We start from the raw sequence: 22,791 nt of genomic DNA on the forward strand, positions 1-22,791 counted from the left end.
TGTCTCAAAAGAAAAAAAAGTATTATAAAGCTATGGTAATCAAAACAATATGGTATGGGCATAAAAACAGACACAGACTAATGAAACAGCAGAGAAAGACAGAAATAAATCCAAGCATACATGGTCAAGTAATCAAGTAATTCCTGACAAGCCTGCCAAGAAGACACAATGGCAGAAGTACAGTCTTCAACAAATGGGGTTGGGAAAACTAAATATCTAATGCAAAAGAATGAAACTGGACCCTTATACCACACACACACAAAACCTCCTTAGGAAAATACAGGGAAAAGCTCCTTCATACTGGTCTTGACAATGATTTTCTAGATATCACAGCAAAAGCTCAAGCCACAAAAGCAAAAATAGACAAGTGGGACTACGTCAAACTAAAAAGCTTCTGCAATGCAAAGGAAAGAATCAACAAAATGAAAAGGCAGCCTACAGATTGGGACAAAATATTTGCACACCATATCTCTGTTAAGAAATTAATATCTAAATTTTTTTTAAAACTTACTAGCAAAAAACAAAACCAAAAAAACACTTATTTAAAAACAGGCAAAGGACCTGAATAGACATTTTTCCAAAGAAGGCATAAAAATGGCCAACACATATATCAGAAAGTTCAACATCATTAGTCATCAGATAAATGCAAATCGAAACCACTGTGTAGTATCACTTTACACCTGTTAAGAAGGCTATTATCAAGAAGACAAGAGATAACAAGTGTTAGAAAGGTGTAGAGAAAAAGAAACCCTTATATACTATTGGTAGGAATGTAAATTGGTACAGCTATTATGGGAAAGAGACCGAGCAATTTCTCTGATTTCCCTAAAGGAAATGAAATCAGCACTTCATAGAGATATCTGGACTCCCATGTTCATTGCAGCATTTTTTCACAATAGTTAAGATGGAAATAACCTAAGTGTTTGTCCATCAACAGATGAATGAAGAAAGAAATTATGGTGTATATATACAATGGAATATAATTCGGCATTGGGGGAAAAAGGGAGAACCCACCACTTGAGACAACAGGGATGAATCTGGGGGATATTACAGTTAGTAAAACAGGCCAGATATAGAAAGAAAAATATTGTATAATCTCACGTATATGTGAAACCTAGGGAGAAAAGTAAACAGAAACAGAGAGTAGAATGATGGTTACCAGGGGCAGGAAAGGAGAGAAAACAGGGAGACGGAAGTCAAAGGGCACAAATTTACAGCTATGTAAGATTGCTAAGTCTGGAGATGTAATGTTCAGCATAAGGACTATAGTTAGTAACACTGAATTATACTGAAAACTTGCTGAAAGAGTAGGTTTTAGGTACTCCTACCACGCCAAAAAAGGTGACTATGGAAAGCGGTGGATATGTTGATTTGTTTGACTGCAGAAATCTTTCACTATATATGCGTATCAAAATGTCATGTTGTACAGCTTAAATACGTGCAATAAAAAATAAATTTTAAAGCCTGGCCAACATGTAGAGATGGTGAAACCCCATCTCTACTAAAAATATGAAAATTAGCTGAGTGTGGTGGCATGTGCCTGTAGTCCCAGCTGCTCGGGAGGCTGAGGCAGGAGAATCACTTGAACACAGGAGGTGGATGTTGCAGTGAGCTAAGATCCCACTACTGCACTCCAGCTTGGGCGACAGACTGAGACTCTGTCTCAAAAATAAATATAAATAAATAAATGTTTAAAATGTGTTACATTAACAATATTAGGTTTCAGATGTCTATTTTCAAACTTTTTTAAATGCCAAAATAGTTGGCTTTTGAAAATAAGTGTTTAGTTTTCTTTTCGCAAAGGCAACAGTAAAAGGCCTTTACTGTTATGTTACTTAACAGATCATGCTCTCGACACCTTTCAGGCTGACTTTCAACATACATCAATTTTGCCTATCATTCCTTTTAGCTAAAAAAAAAAATAAAAGTTAATGAGGATAATATAAAAGTTTCATTTAGGATTACCAATTTAAGATTAACATCCTTTATTACTGAAATAATAAATCACATTCATGAAAAGAGAAAGAATGGACACAAGTGAATATACTCAGAGATGATGTTTATTTATTTTGTTAAACAAATCAAGCTCAAATTTTCCATGCTTATATGATCAAAATATGACAAAATCTCATGAATCCAAATTCCAGTACATCATAATTGGAATAAAGTTACTCTAATAGTATAAAACTAACTTATAACAAGAGAAACCATTAATGTCAAAAACAGCTGACACACAAAAACTATTGATAAAAATCAAAGAAAAACCCAGAATAAGGAAAGACAAACATATGTGGCAAAATACAAAACAGCTATATTCCTAATCCTAAATTTTATTCTAACATCATTCTAATGACTAATGATTAAATTCCAGAAACTATATTAAACGCTGGCTTATTTGATATATCCTGGGGCTATACATTAGCAACTCATTTATTCTACTTCCTCTTTTATTCGTGAATTCTAGATCCCATTATTATTTGACCATACATTCATGCCAAAAATCAAACAATACACATAACACAAAATAATTCAGAAAATGGTGTGGGCATCTTAATTTGGATTAATAGAGAACGCCATCTGGTGGTACAACGAAAGTTCAACATATTTTTTCACTTGTTTAAAGGCATATATTAAACACAAATAGGGTTATGCAATTCTTAAAATTTTTAATTATGCAAACATTTTAAGTGTACAGAAAAGCAGAGATAAAATCTGCCAATAAAACAACCAAAAATATGAACCCACTTTACCTCTTTAACTTCTATATAACATGATGGTTTACCAGATCATCCAGAGAGCAGCCAGATAAAAGTATAACATGCCAGTTTACTATGGTATGTCTGTTCCATATGAAACCATGAAAAAAGACAAGTTCAAAAAAATGCATTATTAACAAACACGATCTTCACTAAAAACAAGAAGTTAGTTGACTGGTTTTAACCGGTCAAGATTTTTATCTTAAGATTTTAAGATAGTTGGGGGAAAGGACTTATTTTTACTGTAAGACTTAATTTTTTTGTTTCTTTTGTATCATATAAAACAAAAACCAGAGCAATAAACCCCAATAATAAATGTTTCTCTAAAAAAATCAAAATAGGATCCACCAACTTCGTTGTCAAAAATCTTGACATCATCATGAGGCCAAAATAGGAACAGAATGATGAAGTTTGGTACCTCTCTTTCCCTTTCGGTGTTTCTAATTATCCCATTATCCAAAACTTTCTTCTCTTCCTAACCACCAAGTGCTGTCATTCTGCCCCATTCAAGCCTTCATTTCTTGGTAGAAATGCCAAACTGTCATACTTTACACAATCATAATGGACTCTGAGTTCATGAAGTAGTTACACACTAAAGGCAGTTTAACAGCTCTTCTACAAACAACAACCTGGGTTTGCTTTATCAATCAGACGCTTATGGCTATGGAACTGTAGACAAATTTTATAGGCCTCTCTAAGCCTCAGTTTCCACACTAAAAAATAGGGAAAGTTGATCTACACCTTGTAGGGTCAGGGCCTTTGAAATTAAAGGGCATGAAATACATAAGTACCTGGCACAAAGTAACAACGCTATACCTGTCACTCCCCTCCCTTTTACTGACAAGGCCATCCTGCCACTCCTTAAACACTTTAAGTAATAGAATGTTTCCTTCTTGCTGTCTACTCCAACTGTGTGCAGTTATATTTGTTAGAAAATTCTCTCTTAAACTGGCAAGAAAATGCCAAGAGTTCAATGAAAAGATCATAATGGCCACAGCATGGCGGCTCACACCTGTAATCCCAACAGTTTGGGAGGCCGAGGCAGAGGATCACCCGAAGTCAGGAGTTTGAGACCAGCCTGGCCAACATGATGAAACCCCATCTCTACTAAAAATACAAAAAATTAGCCGGGCATGGTGGCAGGCCCCTGTAATCCCAGCTACTTGGGAGGCTGAGGCAGGAGAATCACTTGAACCCAGGAGGTGAAAGCTGCAGTGACCCAAGATCACACCACTTCACTCCAGTCTGGGCAACAGAGCAAGACTGTCTAAAAAAAAAAAAAGATCATAATGAACTGAAATAGTTGGAGAAAATTTCATTCAAAAAACACTTCATAAATGCAGTATAACTTTGAACTAGGCCTGGAAAGATGGATGAGATATGGAAGAAGGGAAAAGACTCAGAAGCTTAATTGTTCATTCACTCATTCATTGACTCACTGTCATCAAAAATGTGGTTAATGCTTACTATGTGCCAAGAACTTTCTAGTTACTGGGTATCCTCAGGGAAATAAAACAGATGAGAGTCTGCCATCATGAACTACACATCCCAAGAAAGCAAGACAGAGACAAACAAGTTAGATGTTTGTCTTTGGATGCCTGCCTGTTCAATTAATAGCACCTTTCAGCTTGAAGTGGAAAAATTACCTAAATTAATAAATGTCTCTATATATTAGAACTGTTGCTTTTTAAAAGTCTTGATATAAGGAGAAGCAGAAACTGATAGCTAGAATGATACTCTGAATTAGCTGTAGAGTCCAACTACTTTCTTGTCTTTCAAGCTCACAAATAATGGATACGGTTGACTAATCCCACTTAATGTCTTTGATATCAGTAACAATGAAAATTGCTATATCAAGATTTTTAACAAACACAACTGTGGACTATATTAGCCTTGTTTGCATTTTAGCAGGCAAATTCTGTACCAGTTTGACAACAGCAAACTATAATTACGTAAACAGATGTTTTCACCATTCTATGAAATGGAACGAGATGTTATTTGCAACATGGACAATTTAAATAACTTGCTGCAGAATATAACCAAACGTTTTAATTTGACTTGAAAAAAACCTGTAATATTAGCAGTCAGCAAAATACAATCAAATTTATATATGAAGAGCACAGCACATCACAGGAGATTTCCTCTATAAGTTGATTCAGACCTCAGAGAATCAGGAGTAGTAATGGATTAACTTGTTTTGTATCATTCACTTAGCAGTATCAAGCTTTCACTGGAACAGAAGAGTACTAGTAACATCAATAGTTTTCATTTTCTCCTGTATTTTGTTAGTAGCTCTAAAAATTACATGAGGACAGATGTTATAAATAAACTTAAATATAACTGTTCTCTTCAATGAGCCTAGGAAAAATATAAGTTTCAATAAAAAGAAACAAGGGATTTAAAAGTAATTTTCTTTTCATGTCCTTTTTTCTACTAAAATACTATATTGAGTTGTTTTCTAACCAAAATGTGAAGGAACAGACACTGAAATTTGCCCAATCGACTAAAGCAACTTTAAATCCAAACAAAATATGTAACACATTACTGAAGAAACTGGAAATCAAGAGATGGAAAACAAACTCGGTGAGAGCCTTACAATGAACTCAGCTTACTGTCCAGGGAAAGTGTCCAGGCCATGGCAAAGGGAAGATAAATCCAGGAGCAGCCCAGTGGCCTCCCTAACTCCAGGAAATGGATCTGGGAGTTCACAGAGACTAAGGTGGCTGAATTTCATAAGGCAGAATACAAGAGGAGAGACATGCACAGAGAGAAAACTCCTTAAATATGCAAAAGGTCATCATTGAATATTTGATTGAGTACTGATTGGTGCACATGTGTGAGGAAACTACAGAAGGTAGGGAAAACCCCACCCAAAATAATTAGAAGAAACTAACTTGAAAACTTTATTATTAATGGATGATCAGATGTGGTATTCAGAAGAATTTTTGCCTCACTAATGGAAAAATTAATTGTAGAAAGTCCTGTAGTCTCACCTAGTAAAGCTTAAAAGCAAGACCTGAAAAAGTCAGGCTATTTCCAAGTAACTTAACTGCATCCAAGAAAAAAGGTCAAAAATATTTATAAAAATACAAAAATATCAGGAACCAATAAAATTCACCATATCTAGCATTCAGTTGAAAAATGCTGGCTGAGCGTGGTGGCTGACACCTGTAATCCCACCACTTTGGGAGGCCGAGGTGGGTGAATCACTTGAGGTCAGTTCAAGACCAACCTGGCCAACATGGTGAAACCCTATCTCTACTAAAAATACAAAAATTAGTTGAGCGTCGTGGCAGGCATCTGTAATCCCAACTACTTGGGAGGCTGAAGCAGGAGAATCGCTTGAACCCAGAAGGCAGAGGTTGCAGTCAGCCATATCGTGTCACTGAACTCCAGCCTGGGTGACAGAGCGAGACTCTGTCTCAAAAAAAAAAAAAAAAAAGTCATGAAAAAAGGAAAACATAATCTATAAAAAGGAGGAAAGTCAATCAATTGAAACAAACCCTCAAATTACACTTGAATTAGCAGGCAAGGCACAAAATCCATTATCATTTACTTCTATATGTTCAAGAAGCTATAAGAAAGACTGAACATGGGGACAGGCACAGTGGCTCACGCCTGTAATCCCAGCACTTCGGAAGGCCAAAGCAGGTGAACTGCTTGCACTCAGGATTTTGAGACCAGCCTGGGCAACAGGGCCGAGATCCTGTCTCTATAACAAACAAAAATTAACCAACCAGGTGTGGTGGTGCGCACCTGTAGTCCCAGTTACTCAGGAGGCTGAGGTGGGACGATGGCTTGAGCCTGGGAGGTTGCAGTGAGCTGAGATCACACCACTCAACTCCAGCCTGGGCAATATCTGTCTCAAAAAAAAAAGAAGAAGAAGAAGAAAGAAAGAATGAACATGTGAAGAAGAGGCATGAGACATGGAGTGCATGTGTGTGTGGACACAAAAGACCCAAATCAAACTTCTATAAGACGCAAACTATAATTACTGGGATAAGAACTACACTGGATAGAATTAAGAGATGAGACAATCAAGAAGAAAAAACTGTTAAAAGAATGTGAAGACAAAGCAATAGCAACTATCTAAAATGAAACAAATAAACAGACCCCCCCCAAAAAAAGCATATAACTGAGCTCTGCAGCAGTTTCAGCAACCTAATTAACTTTTAATTGGAATTCCCAAATTAAGAGGTGGAGTGACAGAAAAAGTGAAATAATTGCAGAATTTTTTCCAAATGCATTGAAAACTATAAACCCATAGAACCAAGAACCTCAAAGGAACCCCCCCAAAAACAGAAACATGAAGAAAGCTACCAAAAGACAATTCATAATCAAACTGATTAAAACTAAGGATAAACAGAAAAAAATCTTAAAAGAAGCTGGGGGAAAAGGCATTACGGACAAAGGAACATACAATGATGACAGATTTCTCACAAAATCAATGGAAACTCACAAACAGCAAAACATCTTAAAAGTACTGAAAGTAAAATACTGTCAATGTAGAACTTTCTGCCATACTAAAACATCTTTTGAAAACACAGGTGAAATAAAGGTCAGGAAAGTAATCAATGAAGTAGGAGGAGGCAAAGCAAGATGACCCAACAGAACCAATAATCATCTCCCCTGCAGGAACACCAAATTGAACAATTATCCACACAAGAAATCACCTTCATAAGAACCAAAGTATCTGGTTTTAATATCATATTGAGAAAAGGGGCACTGAAGAGGTTAGGAAAGACAATTTTGAATTGCCTACACTACCCTCCTCAACCCCCTGGACAGCAGCTGTATGACACGGAGAGAGAATCTGTGTGCTTGGGGAAGGGAGAACGCAGTGATTGTGGGACTTGGCAACACAGGGCAGAAATCAGCTGGGGCCCAAGGAAGGAATTTTTATACCAGCCCTAACCAGAGGAAAATCATCCATCCCAGCAGTGAGAACCTGAGTTCTAGCTAGTCCCACCAGTGCATGCTAAAGCACTCTGGCGTCCTAAATAAACTTGAAAGGTAGTCTTAGCCACAAGGACTGCAATTCCTAGGCAAGTCCCGGTGCTGTGCTGAGCTTGGAGCCAGTGGACTTTGGGTGCACGTGACCTAGTAAGACACCAGGCCAGGCATGGTGGCTCATGCCTGTGATCCAGAGCCGGGTGGATCACTTGGGCTCAGGAGTTCGAGACAAGCTTGGGAAACATGGCAAAACCCGTCTCTACCAAAAATACAAAAAAATTAGCCAGGCATGGTGGTGTGTGCCTGTAGTCCCAGCTACTAGGGAGGCTGAGGTAGAAGGATTGCTTGAGCCTAGGAGGTGGAGGTCGCAGTGAGCTGAGACACCAGCTGGGGCAGCCAAGGGAGTGCTTGCATCACCACTCCCCCAATCCCAGGTGGCACAGCTCACAGCTCTAGGAGAGACTCCTTCCTTCTGTGTGAGGAGAGAAGAGAGGAGGGTAAAGACGACTTTGTCTTGCAACTTGGATATCGGTTCATCCACAAGAGAATGGAGCACCAGGCAGAGTCCTGAGGCCCCCATTCCAGGACCTAGCTCCCCAATGACAATTCTAGACGCACCCTGGGCCAGAAGGGAACCCACTGCCTTGAAGGGAAGGACACAGTTCTGGCAGGATCCATTACCTGCTAACTAAAGAGCCCTTGGGTCTTGAATAAACACCAGCAGGTAATACTTGCCGGTACTTGCTAGTAGCCAAGTAGAACTTGCTGCAGCCCTTGGGTAAGACCCAGTGCCATGCAGGCTTCAAGCATAACCCACCGTGTTCACAGCTGTGGTGCCTATGGGGAGAGACTCCTTCTGTATTAGGTTGTTCTTCTGTTACCATACATAAATATCTGAGGCTGGGTAATTTACAAAGAAAAGAGGTTTAGGCTGGGTGCCGTGGCTCACACCTGTAATCCCGGCATTTGGGAGGCCAAGGCGGGTGGATCACTTGAGGCCAGGAGTTTGAGACCAGTCTGGCCAACATGGTGAAACTCCATCTCTACTAAAAACACAAAAATTAGCCAGGCATGGTGGTACATACCTGTAATCACAGCTACTCTGGAGGCTGAGGCACAAGAATCGCTTGAACCTGGGAGGTGGAGGTTGCAGTGAACCGAGATCATGCCACAGCACTCCAGCCTGGGTGACAGTGAGACTGTCTCAAAAAAGAAAAGAGGTTTAATTGGTTCACTGTTCTGCCGGCTATACAATTATGGCACCAGCATGTGCTTGGCTTCTGGGGAAGCCTCAGGGAGCTTTTATTCACGACAGAAGGTGAAGCAGGTGCTTGCAGGCCATATGGCGAGAGAAGGAGCAAGGGGCAGAGGGAGGTGCCACACACTTTTAAATAATCATATCTCATGAGAACTCACTCACTATCTCAAGAACAGCACGAAGCTACGAGGAATCCATTCTTGTGACCCACAAACCTCCCACCAGGCCCCACCTCCAACACTGGGGAATACAACATCTCAACAAGAGATTTGGGTGTGAAAAATATCCAAACCATATCACCTTCTGCTTGAGGAAAGGAAAGGGAAGAATAAAGGAGACTTTGTCTTACAGCTTGGTTGCCAGCTAGGCCACAGTGGGGTGGAGCACCAAGCAGGCTCCTAGGATCCCAGATTCCAGGCCTTGGCTCCTGGATGGCATTTCTGGGCCAAAGAGGAGCCCAGTGCCTTGAAGGGAGAGACCCAGGCCTGGTAACATTTACTACAAACTCACTGAAAAGCCCTCGGGCCTTAAGTGAACATCAGCAGTGGCGAGGCCTACTCACCACAGGCCTTGGGCAGTGGTGGTCATGAGGAAAGACTCTCACTTGAAGAAGGGAGAGGGAAGAATGGAAAGAACTTTGTCTTGCAGCTTGGATGCCAGCTCAGCCACAGCAGAACAGTGCATTAAGTGGATTCCTATGCTTCCTGACTCCAGGCCCTGGTTCTCAGGCATTTCTGGACCCACCTTGGGCCAGTGGGGAGCTCGCTGTCCTGAAGGGAGGATACAAGCCAGGCCAGATTCACTACCTGCTGACTGAAGAGCTCTTGGGCCTTGAGAGAACATCAGTGGTAGCCAGGCAGTGGTCGCCACAGGTCCCGGGTAAGACTCAGTGCTATGCTGGTTTCAGGTCTAATCCAGCGCAGTCCCAGTGGTGGTGGTCACATGGGTACTTGTTTCACCCCTCCCTCAGCCGCAGGAAGCTCTGCACAGAGAGAGAGACTCCATTTGTTTGCAGGACAGTAAGGGAAGAAAACAAGAGTCTCTGCCTGGTAATCCAGGGAATTCTCTCAGATCTCACCTAAGATCACCAAAGCACTACCTCTACCGGTCTGCAAGAGTCTGTGTTACTGGGTCTGGGTCCCCCCTAATGCAGATGCAGCTGCAATGAACAAAGACTTAGATCAGGACACTCAATTCCTTTGCATACTTGGACAGCCTTCCCAAGAAGGATGAGGACAAACAAGCCTAGACAGAAAAGACCACAATAAATACCTAACTCTTCAATGCCCAGACATCAACAAACATCCACAAGCATCAAGACCATCCAAGAAAACATGACCTCCCCAAAGGAACTAAATAATGCACAAATGATCAATCCCAGAGTGACAGAGATATGTGACCTTTCAGGCAAAGAATTCTAAACAGCTGTTTTGACCAAGCTCAACAAAATTCAAGATAACACTGAAAAGGAATTCAGAATTCTATCAGATAAATTTAACAAGAGATTGAAATAACTTAAAAATCAAGCAGAAATTCTGAACCTGAAAAATTCAACTGACATACTGAAGAATGCATCAGAGTCTCTCAACAGCAGAATTGATCAAGCAGAAGAAATAATTCGTAAGCTTGAAGCAGGCTATTTCAAAATACAGTCAGAAGAGTCAAAAGAATAAAAGGATAAAAAAGAATGAAGCATGCCTACGAAATGTAGAAAATAGTCCGAAAATGGCAAATCTAATAGTCATTGACCTAACAAGGAGGTAGAGAGAGAGATGGGGTAGAAGACTGATTCAAAGGGATAATAACAGAGAATTTTCCAAACCTAGACAACAATATCACAATTCAAAAGCACAGAGAGGTTACAGATTTAACCGAAATAAGACTACCTCGAGACATTTAATTACCAAATTCCTGAATGTCAAAGATAAAGAACGGATCCTAAAAGAAGCAAGAGAAAAGAAACAAATAACATACAAAGGAGCTCTAATACATCTGGCAGCAGATGTCTCGGTGGAAACCTTACAGGCCAGGAGAAAGTGATATGACATATTTTAAATGCTGAAGGAAAAAACTTTTATCCTAGAATAGTATATCAAGTGAAAATATCCTTCAAGTGAAGGTGAAATAAAGACATTGCCAGACAAACAAAAGCTAAGGGATTTCATCAACACCAGACATGTCCTGTAAGAAATGCTGAAGGAAGTTCTTCAATCTGAAAGAAAATGATGTTAACAAGCAATAAGAAATCATCTTAAGGTAAAAAGCTCACTGGTAATAGTAAGCACACAAAAAAACGCAGAATATTGTAGTATTGTAACTGTGGTGTATAAACTGCTCATATCTTGAGTAGAAAGGCCAAGAGACAAACCTATCAAAAAATAACTACATCTTTTCAAGACACAACGCAATAAGATAGAAATAACCAAAAGTTAAAAAGTGGGGGGGATGAAGTTAAAGTGTAGAGGTTTTATTAGTTTTCTCTTTGCTTGTTTGTTTTGGAAATTAAGTTGTCATCAGTTTAAAACAATGGATTATGTTATTTGCAAGCGTCATGGTAACATCAAGTCAAAAAACCCTACACAAGATACATAAAAAATAAAAAGCAATGAATTAAAACATACCACCAGAGAAAATCATCTCCACAAAAAGACAAGAAGCTGCCAGGCGTGGTGGCTCACGCCTGTAATCCCAACACTTGGGGAGGCCAAGGCGGGCAAATCACGAGGTCAGAAGTTGAAGACCAGCCTGGCCAACATGGTGAAACCCCATCTCTACTAAAAATACAAAAAAATTAGCTGGTTGTGATGGCGGGCACCTGTAATCCCAGCTATTAGGGAGGCTGAGGCAGGAGAATTGCTTGAACCTAAGAGGCGGAGGTTGCAGTGAGCCGAGATCACACCACTGCACTCCAGCCCCGGCAATGGTGTGAGACTCTGTCTCAAAAAAATAAAAAAGGAATAAAGGAAGAGAAGACCACAAAACAACCAGAAAACAAATAACAAAATGGCAGTATTAAGTCCTTACATATCAATAACATTTAATGTAAATGAATGAAACTCTCCAATCAAAAGACAAACAGTGGCTAAACGGATAAAAAAAGCAACATCCAATGAACTGTTACCTACAAGAAACACTTCACCTGTAATAACACACAAAGACTGAAAGTAAAGGGATGGAAGAAGATACTGCATGCAAATAGAAATCAAAAAAGAGCAGGAGTAGCTTATATTGGACAAAATAGATTTCAAGAGAAAAACTATAGAGATAAAAGTCATTTTATAATGATAAAGGGGTCAACTCAGCAAGATGATATAACAATTGTAAATATATATGCACCCCACACTGTAAAACCCAAATATATAAAGCAAATATTATTAGAGCTAAAGACAAAGATAAAACCCAAGTTAGTAGCTGGAGATTTCAACACCCCACTTTCAGCATTAGATCATCCAGACAGAAAATTAACAAAGAAACATTGGACTTAATCTGAACTATAGACCAAAACGGACCTAACAGGTATCTGCAAAACATATCATCCAACAGCTGCAGAATACACATTCTTCTCCTCAGCACACGGATCATTTTCAAGGATAGACTATATGCTGGGCCACAAAACAACCCTTAAAATTCAAAAAAATTGAATTCACATCAAATATCTTCTCTGACCACAATGGAATAAAACTAGAAATCAGTAACAGGAAGAACTATGGATCCTATACAAACATATGGAAATTAAATAGTATTCTCCTGAAAGGCCAAGGGATCAATGAAGAAATTTAAAAGGAAATTTTAAATGTCTTGAAACAAATAAAAATAAAAACACAACATACCAAAACCTGTAGGATAAGACAAAAGCAGTACTAAGAGGAAAATTTATAGCAATAAGCACTTACATTACAAAAGCAGAAGACTTCAAATAAACAACATAATGATGTAGCTTTAAACACTAGCAAAGCAAAGGCAAACCAAGCCCAAAATTAGAAGAAAATAAATAATAAAGATCAGAGCAGAAATAAATGAAATTGAAATAAAAAATACAAAAGATCAATGAAACAAAATGCTGTTTTTTTTGAAAAGACAAGCAAAAGATAAGCCAGACAAAGAAAGAAGGAAGACACAAATAAATAAAATCAGAGATGAAAAAGGAGACATTACAACAAATACTGCAGAAATTCAAACCATCATTAGAGGCTACTATGAAAAACTATATGCCAATAAATTGGAAAAGCTAGATGAAATGGGTAATTTCCTAGACACATACAATCTACCAAAATTAAACCACAAAGAAATCAAAAATCTAAACAGACCAATAACAAGAAATGAGATTGAAGCTGTAATACAAAGTATCCCAGCAAAGTTAAAAGTCCAGGACCCAATGGCTTCACTGCTGAATTCTATCAAACATTTAAAGAAGAACTAATACCAATCCTACTCGAACTATTCTTACAACTAGAAGGGGAGGGAATACTTCCAAACTCATTCTACAAGGCTAGTATCACCCTGATACCAAAACCGGACAGACACATCAAAGAAAAGGAAGCCAATATCCTGATGAACACTCATGCAAAAATCCTCAACAAAATACTAGCAAATCAAATTAAACAACATACTAAAAAGATTATTCATCATGACCAAGTGGGATTTATTCCAAGGATGCAATGATAGTTCAACATATGCAAATTAACCAATGTGATACATCATATCAACAGAATGAAGGACAAAAACTAAATAATCATTTCAACTGATACTGAAAAAGATTCTGATAAAATTCAACATCCCTTTATGATAGAAACCCCAAAAAAACTGGGTATGGAAGGAACATACCTCAACACAATAAAAGCCATATATGACACACCCCCAGCTAGTATCATACTGAATGGGGAAAAACTGAAAGCCTTTCCTCAAAGACCTGGAACAAGACAAGCATGCCCACTGTCACTACTGTTATTCAGCATAACAGTCAAACAATGTCTAGCTAGAGCAATCAGACAAGAGAAAGAAAGGGCATCCAATTTGTAAAGGAAAAAGTCAAAGTATCCTTGTCTGTAGGTAATATGATCTTATATTTAGAAAAAACTAAAGACCCTACCAAAAAACTATTAGAATAAACAAATTCAGTAAGGTTGCAGGATACACAATCAATACACAAAAATCAGTAGCATTTCTACATGTCAAGAGCAAACAATGAGGAAAAAAAAAAAATCAAGAAAGTAATCCCATTACATAGCTACAAATACAATGAGATAAATAAACTTGAAAAGAAATGAAAGATCTCCACAGTGAATAGAATAAAACACTGATGTGAGAAACCGAAAAAGATGCACCAAAAAAATGGGAATATATTCCATGTTCATGGATTGAAAGATTCAATATTGGATTTTTGTTGTTGTTGTTTAAATTGTACCTTTGATCCTAAGATAAACCAAGCAGTTAAATAATTTCAAAAAGTAAACAACAGACATTATCCTCAAGTTATCAAGGTGTTTACAAGGTACCTTTAGCCCCAAACCGTATATAGTATACAGCCACACAGGTGAGAACCAAATTCAGGTTTCCAACAAATATTATAAAATGTTATTCAGAAAAAGCTGCAATTCTCTATGGCAGCTTGTGAGATTACTCTGGATTCCTCTGCAATTGCTGTCAAGACTGTAAGCCTCTCACATTCTACTTGGCTAACAGGCTAGGTCCAAGGAAGTGAGAGCCAACAGTCACTCAACACTTCATTGTGTCACTTCATATATACCATTATGTCTCCTTGCTTTTCAACAATTTCTTCTAGGTTTCAAATCGTTCTGAATCCAGTCTCTGAGGTAATACTGCTGGGTTAAGTATAGATTTTTCCTTCTTCAAGTACATCAGGATATGGTTTAGCTTTATTAAACTTCCAGATTTTCACTGTGTAAATGAGCAGACACATCAGAAAACAGATCAGCTCCAGGGCAGGATGGCCAGAAGGAGATCAAGATATAATCTGATCTGCTGGGTTTCAAGGAAGGAATGCTGCAACACAGTATGAAGAGGATTATTGTGTTGCCAGTGGAGTGTATCATTAACGCAAATCTCTTGAGATGCCTTATCCATCAGTAGATCAAGTTATAGCCTCAATTTCTGACTTTGCTGTGGTGATACTGGATGTAGCATTCAAGATGTAAACAGAAAATCCACCACAAAATAACTTTCCAAAGGATTACAACCATTTGAACTTCAAGAGGGTTGGTATAGTTTCCTGGGCACCTATCTTCATTTAGATTAGGGTAAGAACAAACCACATCTGTTAAAAATGCAAAAAATAACACAACATGAATAAACAAAAGATCTGCTATGACGACTGTAGGAAAAAGATAGAATCGGTCTAAAATGAGCTTCTAGTGAGTAATATTAAGAGAAGCTGAGTATCCAGAGGTGGGTCATCTTCAATACTTTGAATGATACCCAAGAAACTCCTTAAATTTTTAACCAATTTTGCTTTAAATATATGAGTCTCAAATCAACTTTCAGGTCTCACAGTTTTTCATTTTCTCAACCCCTCCATCCTTCCCCCAATGCCATTTTCCAAAGCTGGAGGCCAAAGCTTTAGCCAATCTGGCCTCTCCACCTGACAGAATCAGTATTGTTAAAATGTCCACACTACCCAAAGCAATCTACAGATTCAACGCAATCCCTATTAAAATACAATGATGGCCAGGCACGGTGGCTCATGCCTGTAATCCCAGCACTTTGGGAGGCTGAGGCAGGCAGATCATGAGGTCAAGAGATGGAGACCATCCTGGCCAACGTGGTGAAACCCTGTCTCTACTAAAAATACAAAAATTAGCTGGCTGTAATGGCACACACCTGTAGTCCTAACTACTCAGGAGGCAGAGGCAGGAGAATCACTTGAACCTGGGAGGCAGAGGTTGCAGTGAGCAGAGATTGCACCACTGCACTCTAGCCTGGTGACAGAGCAAGACTCTGTCTAAAAAAAAAAAAAAAAAAAAAAAAGACATTCTTCACAGAAATCCTAAAATTTACATGAAACCACAAAAGACCCAGAATAGTCCAGGCAACAAGAACAAAACTGAAGGAATCACATTACCTGACTTCAAATTATACTACAGATCTTCTAAAACGGCCTACCAAAACCAAAACAAATTATAGTACAGAGCTATAGTAACCAAAACAACATGGTACTGGCATAAAAATAGACACATAGGCTGGGCGTGGTGGCTCACACCTGTAATCCCAGCACTTTGGGAGGCCGAGGTGGGCAGATCCTGAAGTAGGGAGATCAAGACCATCCTGGCTAACATGGTGAAACCCCGTCTCTACTAAAAATACAAAAAATTAGCCGGGCATGGTAGCAAGCGCCTGTAGTCCCAGCTACTCAGGAGGCTGAGGCAGGAGAACAGCATGAACCTGGGAGGCAGAGACTGCAGTGAGCCAAGATCACGCCACTGCACTCCAGCCCGGGCAACAGAGCGAGACTCCGTCTCAAAAACAACAACAAAAAATAGACACATAGACAAATTGAATCGAATAGAAAACCCAGAAATAAATCCATACATCTAGAGTGAACTCATTTTTGACAAAGGGGCCCAGAACATACATTGGGTAAAGAGCAGTCTCTCCAATAAATGGTACTGGGAAAATTGGATATGCATATGCAGAAGAATAAAACTAGAGCCGTATCTCTCACCATACACAAAATTCAAGTCAAAATAGATTAAAGGCTTAAATCTAGGACCTCAAACTATGAAACTACTAAAACATTGGGGAAACTCTGCCCAGGCAAAAATTTCTTGTGTAGTACTGCACAAACACAGGCAACCAAAGCAAAAATGGACAAATGGGATCACATCAAGTTATAAAGCTTTGGCACAGCAAAGGAAACAACAAAGTGAAGAGACAACCCATAAAATGAGGTAGGATATTTACAAACTCTCCATCTGACAAGGGATTAATAATCAGAATATATAATGAGCTCAAACAACTCCATAGGAAAAAATATAATAATCTGATTTTAAAATGGGCAAAAGATCTAATCAGACATTTCTCCAAAGAAGACATACAAATGGCAAACAGGTATATGAAAAGGTGCTCAACATCACTGATTATCAGAGCAATGCAAATTAAAACTACAATGAGATATCATCTCACTCCAGTTAAAAATGACTTTTATGCAAAAGACAGAAAATAACAAATGCTGGCATGGATGTGGAGAAAAGGGAACCCTTGGACACTACTGGTGAGAATGCAAATTAGTGCAGCCACTATGAAGAACAGTATGGAGATTCCTCAAAAAAACTAAAAATAGACCTACCATATGATCCAGCAATCCCACTGCTAGGTACATACCCAAAAGAAAGGAAATAATTATACTGAAGAGATACCTGCATGGCCATGTTTATTGTGGCACTATTCACAATAGCCAACATTTGGAAGCTACCTAAGTGTCCATCAACAGGGGAATGGATAAAGACAACGTGGTACATATACACATTGGAGTACTATATTCAGCAATAAAAACAAATGAGGTCCTGTCATCTGCAACAACATGGATGGAACTAGAGGACGTTACGTTAAGTGACATAAGTCAGGCACAGAAAGACAAACTTCTCACATTCTCTTTCATGGGAGCTAAAAATTAAAACAATTGAACTCATGGAGATAGAGAGTAGAATGATGATTTCTAGAAACTGGGAAGAGTAAGGGGTTGGTGCAGAGGGCCACAGAATTGAGATGGTTAATGGGTTTAAATATATAGTTAGAATGAGTAAGATTTAGTATTTGATAACACAACAGGGTGACTACAGTCAACAATAATTTATTGCACATTTTAAAATAATAGTATAATTGTAATGTTTGTAACATAAAGAAATGATAAATGCTTGAGGTGATGGAAACCTCATTTACCTTGATGTGATTATTATGCTTTGTATGCCCATATCAAAATATCTCATGTACTCCATAAATATATCCACCTACTATTATATGTACCCATAAAAATTTTTAAAAATCAGTGAAGTAGAAAACCAAAAGGCAACAAAAAAGTCAGTGAAAATAAAGACTGATTATTTGAAAAACATCAATAAAATCGGTAAATCTCTAGCCAGGCTGATGAAGAAAGAGAGAAAATACAAACTACCAATATCAGCAATGAGAGAAGCGACATTACTACAGATTCTACACGTATCATAATAAGGGAATATCATACACAACTTTATAAGTGCACCAACTCATTGAAAGACACAAATGAGCTCTCTCCAGAAGGAAAAGATAACCTGAATGGCCTAATATCTATTAAATAAATTGAATCTGATCAGCAAAAAACAAACAAAAACTCAAGGCCCAGATAGCTTTACTGGGGAAATCTACCAAACAATTAAGGAATAGTGTCAGTTCTATACAAACTCCTCCGGAAATTGAGGGGAAAAAAACAGTGGGGAAGGAGAGAAAGGGGAGGAGGAGAATACTATCTAATTCATTTTATGAGCCTAAAATTATTCTGATACCAAACCAGACAAAGATATCACAAGAAATGAAACCTACAGTTCAACACCCTTCTTGACAATATGTAAAATTATAGCAAATCAAATTCAAAAATATATATATATAAAAAAGATACATCATGTCCAAGTGTAGTTTCTCCCAGGAATGCAGTTTGATGTGTGAAAATCAATGTAGTTCAATATATTAAAGAACTTAAAAACCGGCTGGGTGCGGTGGCTCATGCCTATAATCCCACCACTTTGGGAGGCCAAGGCGGGCGGATCACCTGAGGTCGGGAGTTCAAGACCAGCCTGACCAACATGGAGAAACCCCATCTCTACTAAAAATACAAAATTAGCTGACTGTGGTGGTGCACGCTTGTAATCCCAGCTACTCAGGAGGCTCAGGCAGGAGAAATCGCTTGAACCCAGGAGGCAGAGGTTGCAGTGAACCGAGATCGCACCATTGCACTCCAGCCTGGGCAACAAGAGCGAAACTCCGTCTCAAAAAACAAAAAAAAAGATTTTAAAAACTGTATGATCATCTCAAAAGATGCAGAAAAGCATTTGATAAAATTCAACATACATTTCTGATGAAAATTCTCAGCAAAGTAGCAACAAAGGAAATTTCCTCAACTTGATAAAAGGTATCTGGTAAGACTTTTACATAAAAGATAAAGTCTGAACCCTTTCTCCCTTAGTATCAGGAACAAGACAAGCAAGTCCACTTTCACCACTTCTATTTTACTAAAGGTTCTAGTCAGTGCAATAAAATAAGAAAAAGGAAATAAAAGGTATTCAAATTGGAAAAAAGAAAAAATTGCCTTTATTCAAGGATGATAATTGTCTAAGTAGGAGACCTAATAGAATCCACGAAAAAAGCTATGAAAACAAATAAGTGAGGTTAACTAAGTTGCAAGATGTAAGTATGCAGCAACCTACAGTGTTTCTATATACCAGTAATAATCAGAAATTAAAATTTTAAAAATATCTTTTACAACAGCATTAAAAAATAAAACCTTATGGAAAAATCTAACAAAAAATAAGCAAGGCCCATATACTGAAAACTGTAAAATACTGCCAAGCAAAATTAAATAAGATCTAAATAATTGGAGAGATATATTTTGTTCAGATTGGAAGACTCTATATTAAAAGATGTCAATTCTCTCTCAAATGGATCTACAGACTCAAAGTTTCCCCATTGAAATCTGAGATTATTTGTAGAAATTGACAAAGTGATTCTAAAATTCATATGAAAATTCAAGAAACCTAGAATAGGCATAACAACTTTGAAAAAAATCACAAAGTTGGAAGACTTACACTACCTTACTTACTTCCAGACTTATTAAGAAGCTACAGTAATAAAGACTGTACAATATTGGCATAAAGGCAGACAAACAGATCAAAGGAACATAATAAATTTCAGAAGTGCTCCCTCCTGGACATATATGGTCAATTAACTCTTTTAAAAAGGTGCAAAAGGAGAAAGACTAATCTTTTCAAGAAATGGTTCTCAGGCCAGGCACAGTGGCTCACACCTGCAATCCCAGCACTTTGGGATGCCGAGGCGGGTGAATCACCTGAGGTCGGGAGTTCAAGACCAGCCTTGCCAACATGGTGAAACCCCATCTCTACTAAAACTACAAAAATTAGCCAGGCGTGGTGGTGCACACCTGTAATCCCAGCTACTCAGGAGGCTGAGGCACGACATGAGAATCACTTGACGCATTGGGAGGTAGGGTATGCAGTGAGCCCAGATCGCACCATTGCACTCCAGCCTGGGTGACAGAGTAAGACTCTGTCTCAAAAAAAAAAAAAAAAAGTTCTCAAAGGATCAAATATCCATATGCAAAAAAAATTACTTTGATCCACACCTTGTATCATATATAAAATGCAACTCAAAATGGATCATGGACTTAAATATAAAACATAACACTGTAAAACTTTTAGGAAACAATATAGGAGAAAATCTTCAAGATCTAGGGTTAGGCAAATTGTACTTAGACTTGCTAAAAACACAGTCCATAAAAAAATTAATAAATTGAACCTCTTCAAAATTAACTTTTCTTCTATGAAAGACCATGTGAAGAGGATGCAAAGATAAGCTACGAAGTAGGAAAAAGTATTTGCACATATCTGACAAAGGACTAGTATCTAGAATATATAAAGCACTTTCAAAACTCAACAGTAAAAAACAAAATATATTTAGAAAATGAAACATGAACAGACATCTCACTGAAGAGGACATACAGATGGAAAACTGGCACATGAAAAGATGTTCAACACCATTAACCACTAGGAGAATCCAAATTGAAACCAATATCACTATTACAACACATCTAACATAATTACTAAAATAGAAAACAGTCACAACACCAAATGCTGGCAAAGGAGAAACTAAATAGCTCACATCATTAGTAGATATATAAAATGGTGCAACCACTTTCGAAAAGTTTGGCACTTTTTTTATGGATCTAACCATGCAATCGCCATACAACCCAGCAAACTGCACTACTGGGCACTTATCAGAGAAATAAAAACTTACATCCACACAAAAATCTATACAAAAATGTTAATGGCAGCTTTATTTTTAATACTAAAAAACTACAAACAGTCCAGAGGTCCTTCAACAGGTGAATGGTTAAACAAACTATAGTACAAACATATCACAAAATTCTATTTAATAAAAAGAAAAGAACTATTAACAGATGCAACAACTTGGATGTGTCTTGAAAGAATTACACTGAGTAAGGCCAATCCCAGAAGGTTACATATTGCATGATTCTATTTATATAACATTTTTGAAATGGCAAAATTTTGGAAGTTAAAAACAGATTCATGGATGCTATGGGTTAGGAATGGATGGGTGGGGTGGGACAGAGAAAAGTGTGTGTGGTTTTAAGAGGGCAACACAAGAGATTCTTGTGGTATATAACTGTTCTATATCTTGACTATGGTGGCAGATATATGAATCTTCACTTTTGATAAAATTGTATAAAAATACATGCACACACACACAATTACTGTACAAGCAAAACTGCAGAAGTCACAGTAAGATTGGTGGGTTGTATCAACATCAGTATCTTGGTTGTGACATTCGTCTATAATTTTACAAGATGTTACCGTTAGGAGAAACTGGGTCAATTGTCTATGTATTTTTTTAATCATCCAACATATTCAACTGTGATCCACACATTATAGTTTCTCTACATATGTTTTGATTTATAGCTTTCCTTCCATCCCAAACATGCACCAAAAGGGTAAAGAAGCTATTATCTCAACTAAATGGTGTCAAAAAAATGACCATTATTCTTAACGTAACTTTACTCTTCAAAACAGAGAAGCAAAATACTAGAAATACTCAATGCCCTACATTGAGAAAAATGTACTATAATCATTCAGCAATAAATATACAAGTTGCAGCAAATTACACGGTACAATAAAATCTTAATAACCTAAAATCCTACTAAATATATTTCCCTTCGTTAATTGGAATTGTTTTTTGAGAAACTGCTGTTATGTGAAAAGAACACATGGCAAAGAAATTCATCACAAATGTAAGAAAATGATTACTTCATGAAAATGATAATCCTCATTCTTTAAAATTTAAAAATTAAAACAGCACTGTCAAACTGTACTTTCCATGATGCTGGAAACATTCTATAATCTGCATTATGCAACACATTAGCTCCTAGCCACAGTGGCTATTAAGCCTAGAAATATGGCTACTGGAATTAAGAAAGTGAATGTTTAAATTCGGTTAAATAGCCTTATGGCTAGTGACTTCCACATTGGACAGGACAAACCTAGAACTTACAGAGAAATTTAAAAAACCACAGACAGACAGCCACAATGTAAAAATCATCATCATCAGTATATTAGGTCAATATTTCTCAAACAAGGCACTACTGGCATTTTGGGCAGAATAACTCATTGTGCAGAACTGTCCCAAAGAGAATATTCCTTTCAAATGATAAGGGTATTTTTCCCAAGTTTAGTTTTATGACAACTTTTGAAATTACAGAGTATTATTACATTCAAAGAAATTACTAAAGCTAGCTATTAAATTCACAGCAATAATGCATTTTCACCAGCAGAGGGCAGATATATGTTATGAAACCATCACTTCGTATATACCATATTCAAATATTTAAGAAGCCCAATTGTAGTGAAAAGACACTATTATATTCATTTACACAAAAAGAATTTGTACTTCTGTAAGAAAGCAAATGTGCTTGGCCGGGCGCGGTGGCTCAAGCCTGTAATCCTAGCATTTTGGGAGGCCGAGGTGGGCGGATCACGAGGTCAGGAGTTCGACACCATCCTGGCCAACATAGTGAAACCCTGTCTCTAC

At 37.8% G+C, this 22,791-nt stretch overlaps 1 protein-coding gene, 1 long non-coding RNA gene and 1 pseudogene across 10 annotated transcripts in view; all 3 read right to left on the minus strand.

Moving 5' to 3' along the window:
- SMAP1 (small ArfGAP 1) overlaps nucleotides 1-22,791 on the minus strand; it is a 187,621-nt gene that overhangs the window by 146,981 nt on the left and 17,849 nt on the right. Inside the window, exon 1 of one of the 9 annotated variants that reach the window (XM_063618630.1) lies at nucleotides 9,774-9,923. The exons of the other annotated variants lie outside the window; for them this stretch is intronic. Coding sequence (XP_063474700.1) covers nucleotides 9,774-9,810 — 37 coding nt within the window. The 5' untranslated portion in view covers nucleotides 9,811-9,923. Of the gene's footprint in view, nucleotides 1-9,773; nucleotides 9,924-22,791 lie in introns of those variants that run through there. 9 annotated transcript variants of the gene reach the window in all.
- LOC134732599 (uncharacterized) lies at nucleotides 1,788-9,763 on the minus strand. The gene is made up of 2 exons (XR_010115906.1): nucleotides 8,391-9,763; nucleotides 1,788-8,181 (listed from the first exon to the last, which is right to left on the minus strand). It is a non-coding gene; the product is annotated as an uncharacterized lncRNA (long non-coding RNA).
- LOC129463750 (transmembrane protein 192-like) lies at nucleotides 14,480-15,457 on the minus strand (annotated as a pseudogene).

Source organism: Symphalangus syndactylus, chromosome 2, assembly GCF_028878055.3.
Source record: "Symphalangus syndactylus isolate Jambi chromosome 2, NHGRI_mSymSyn1-v2.1_pri, whole genome shotgun sequence".
Lineage (NCBI taxonomy): Eukaryota > Metazoa > Chordata > Mammalia > Primates > Hylobatidae > Symphalangus > Symphalangus syndactylus.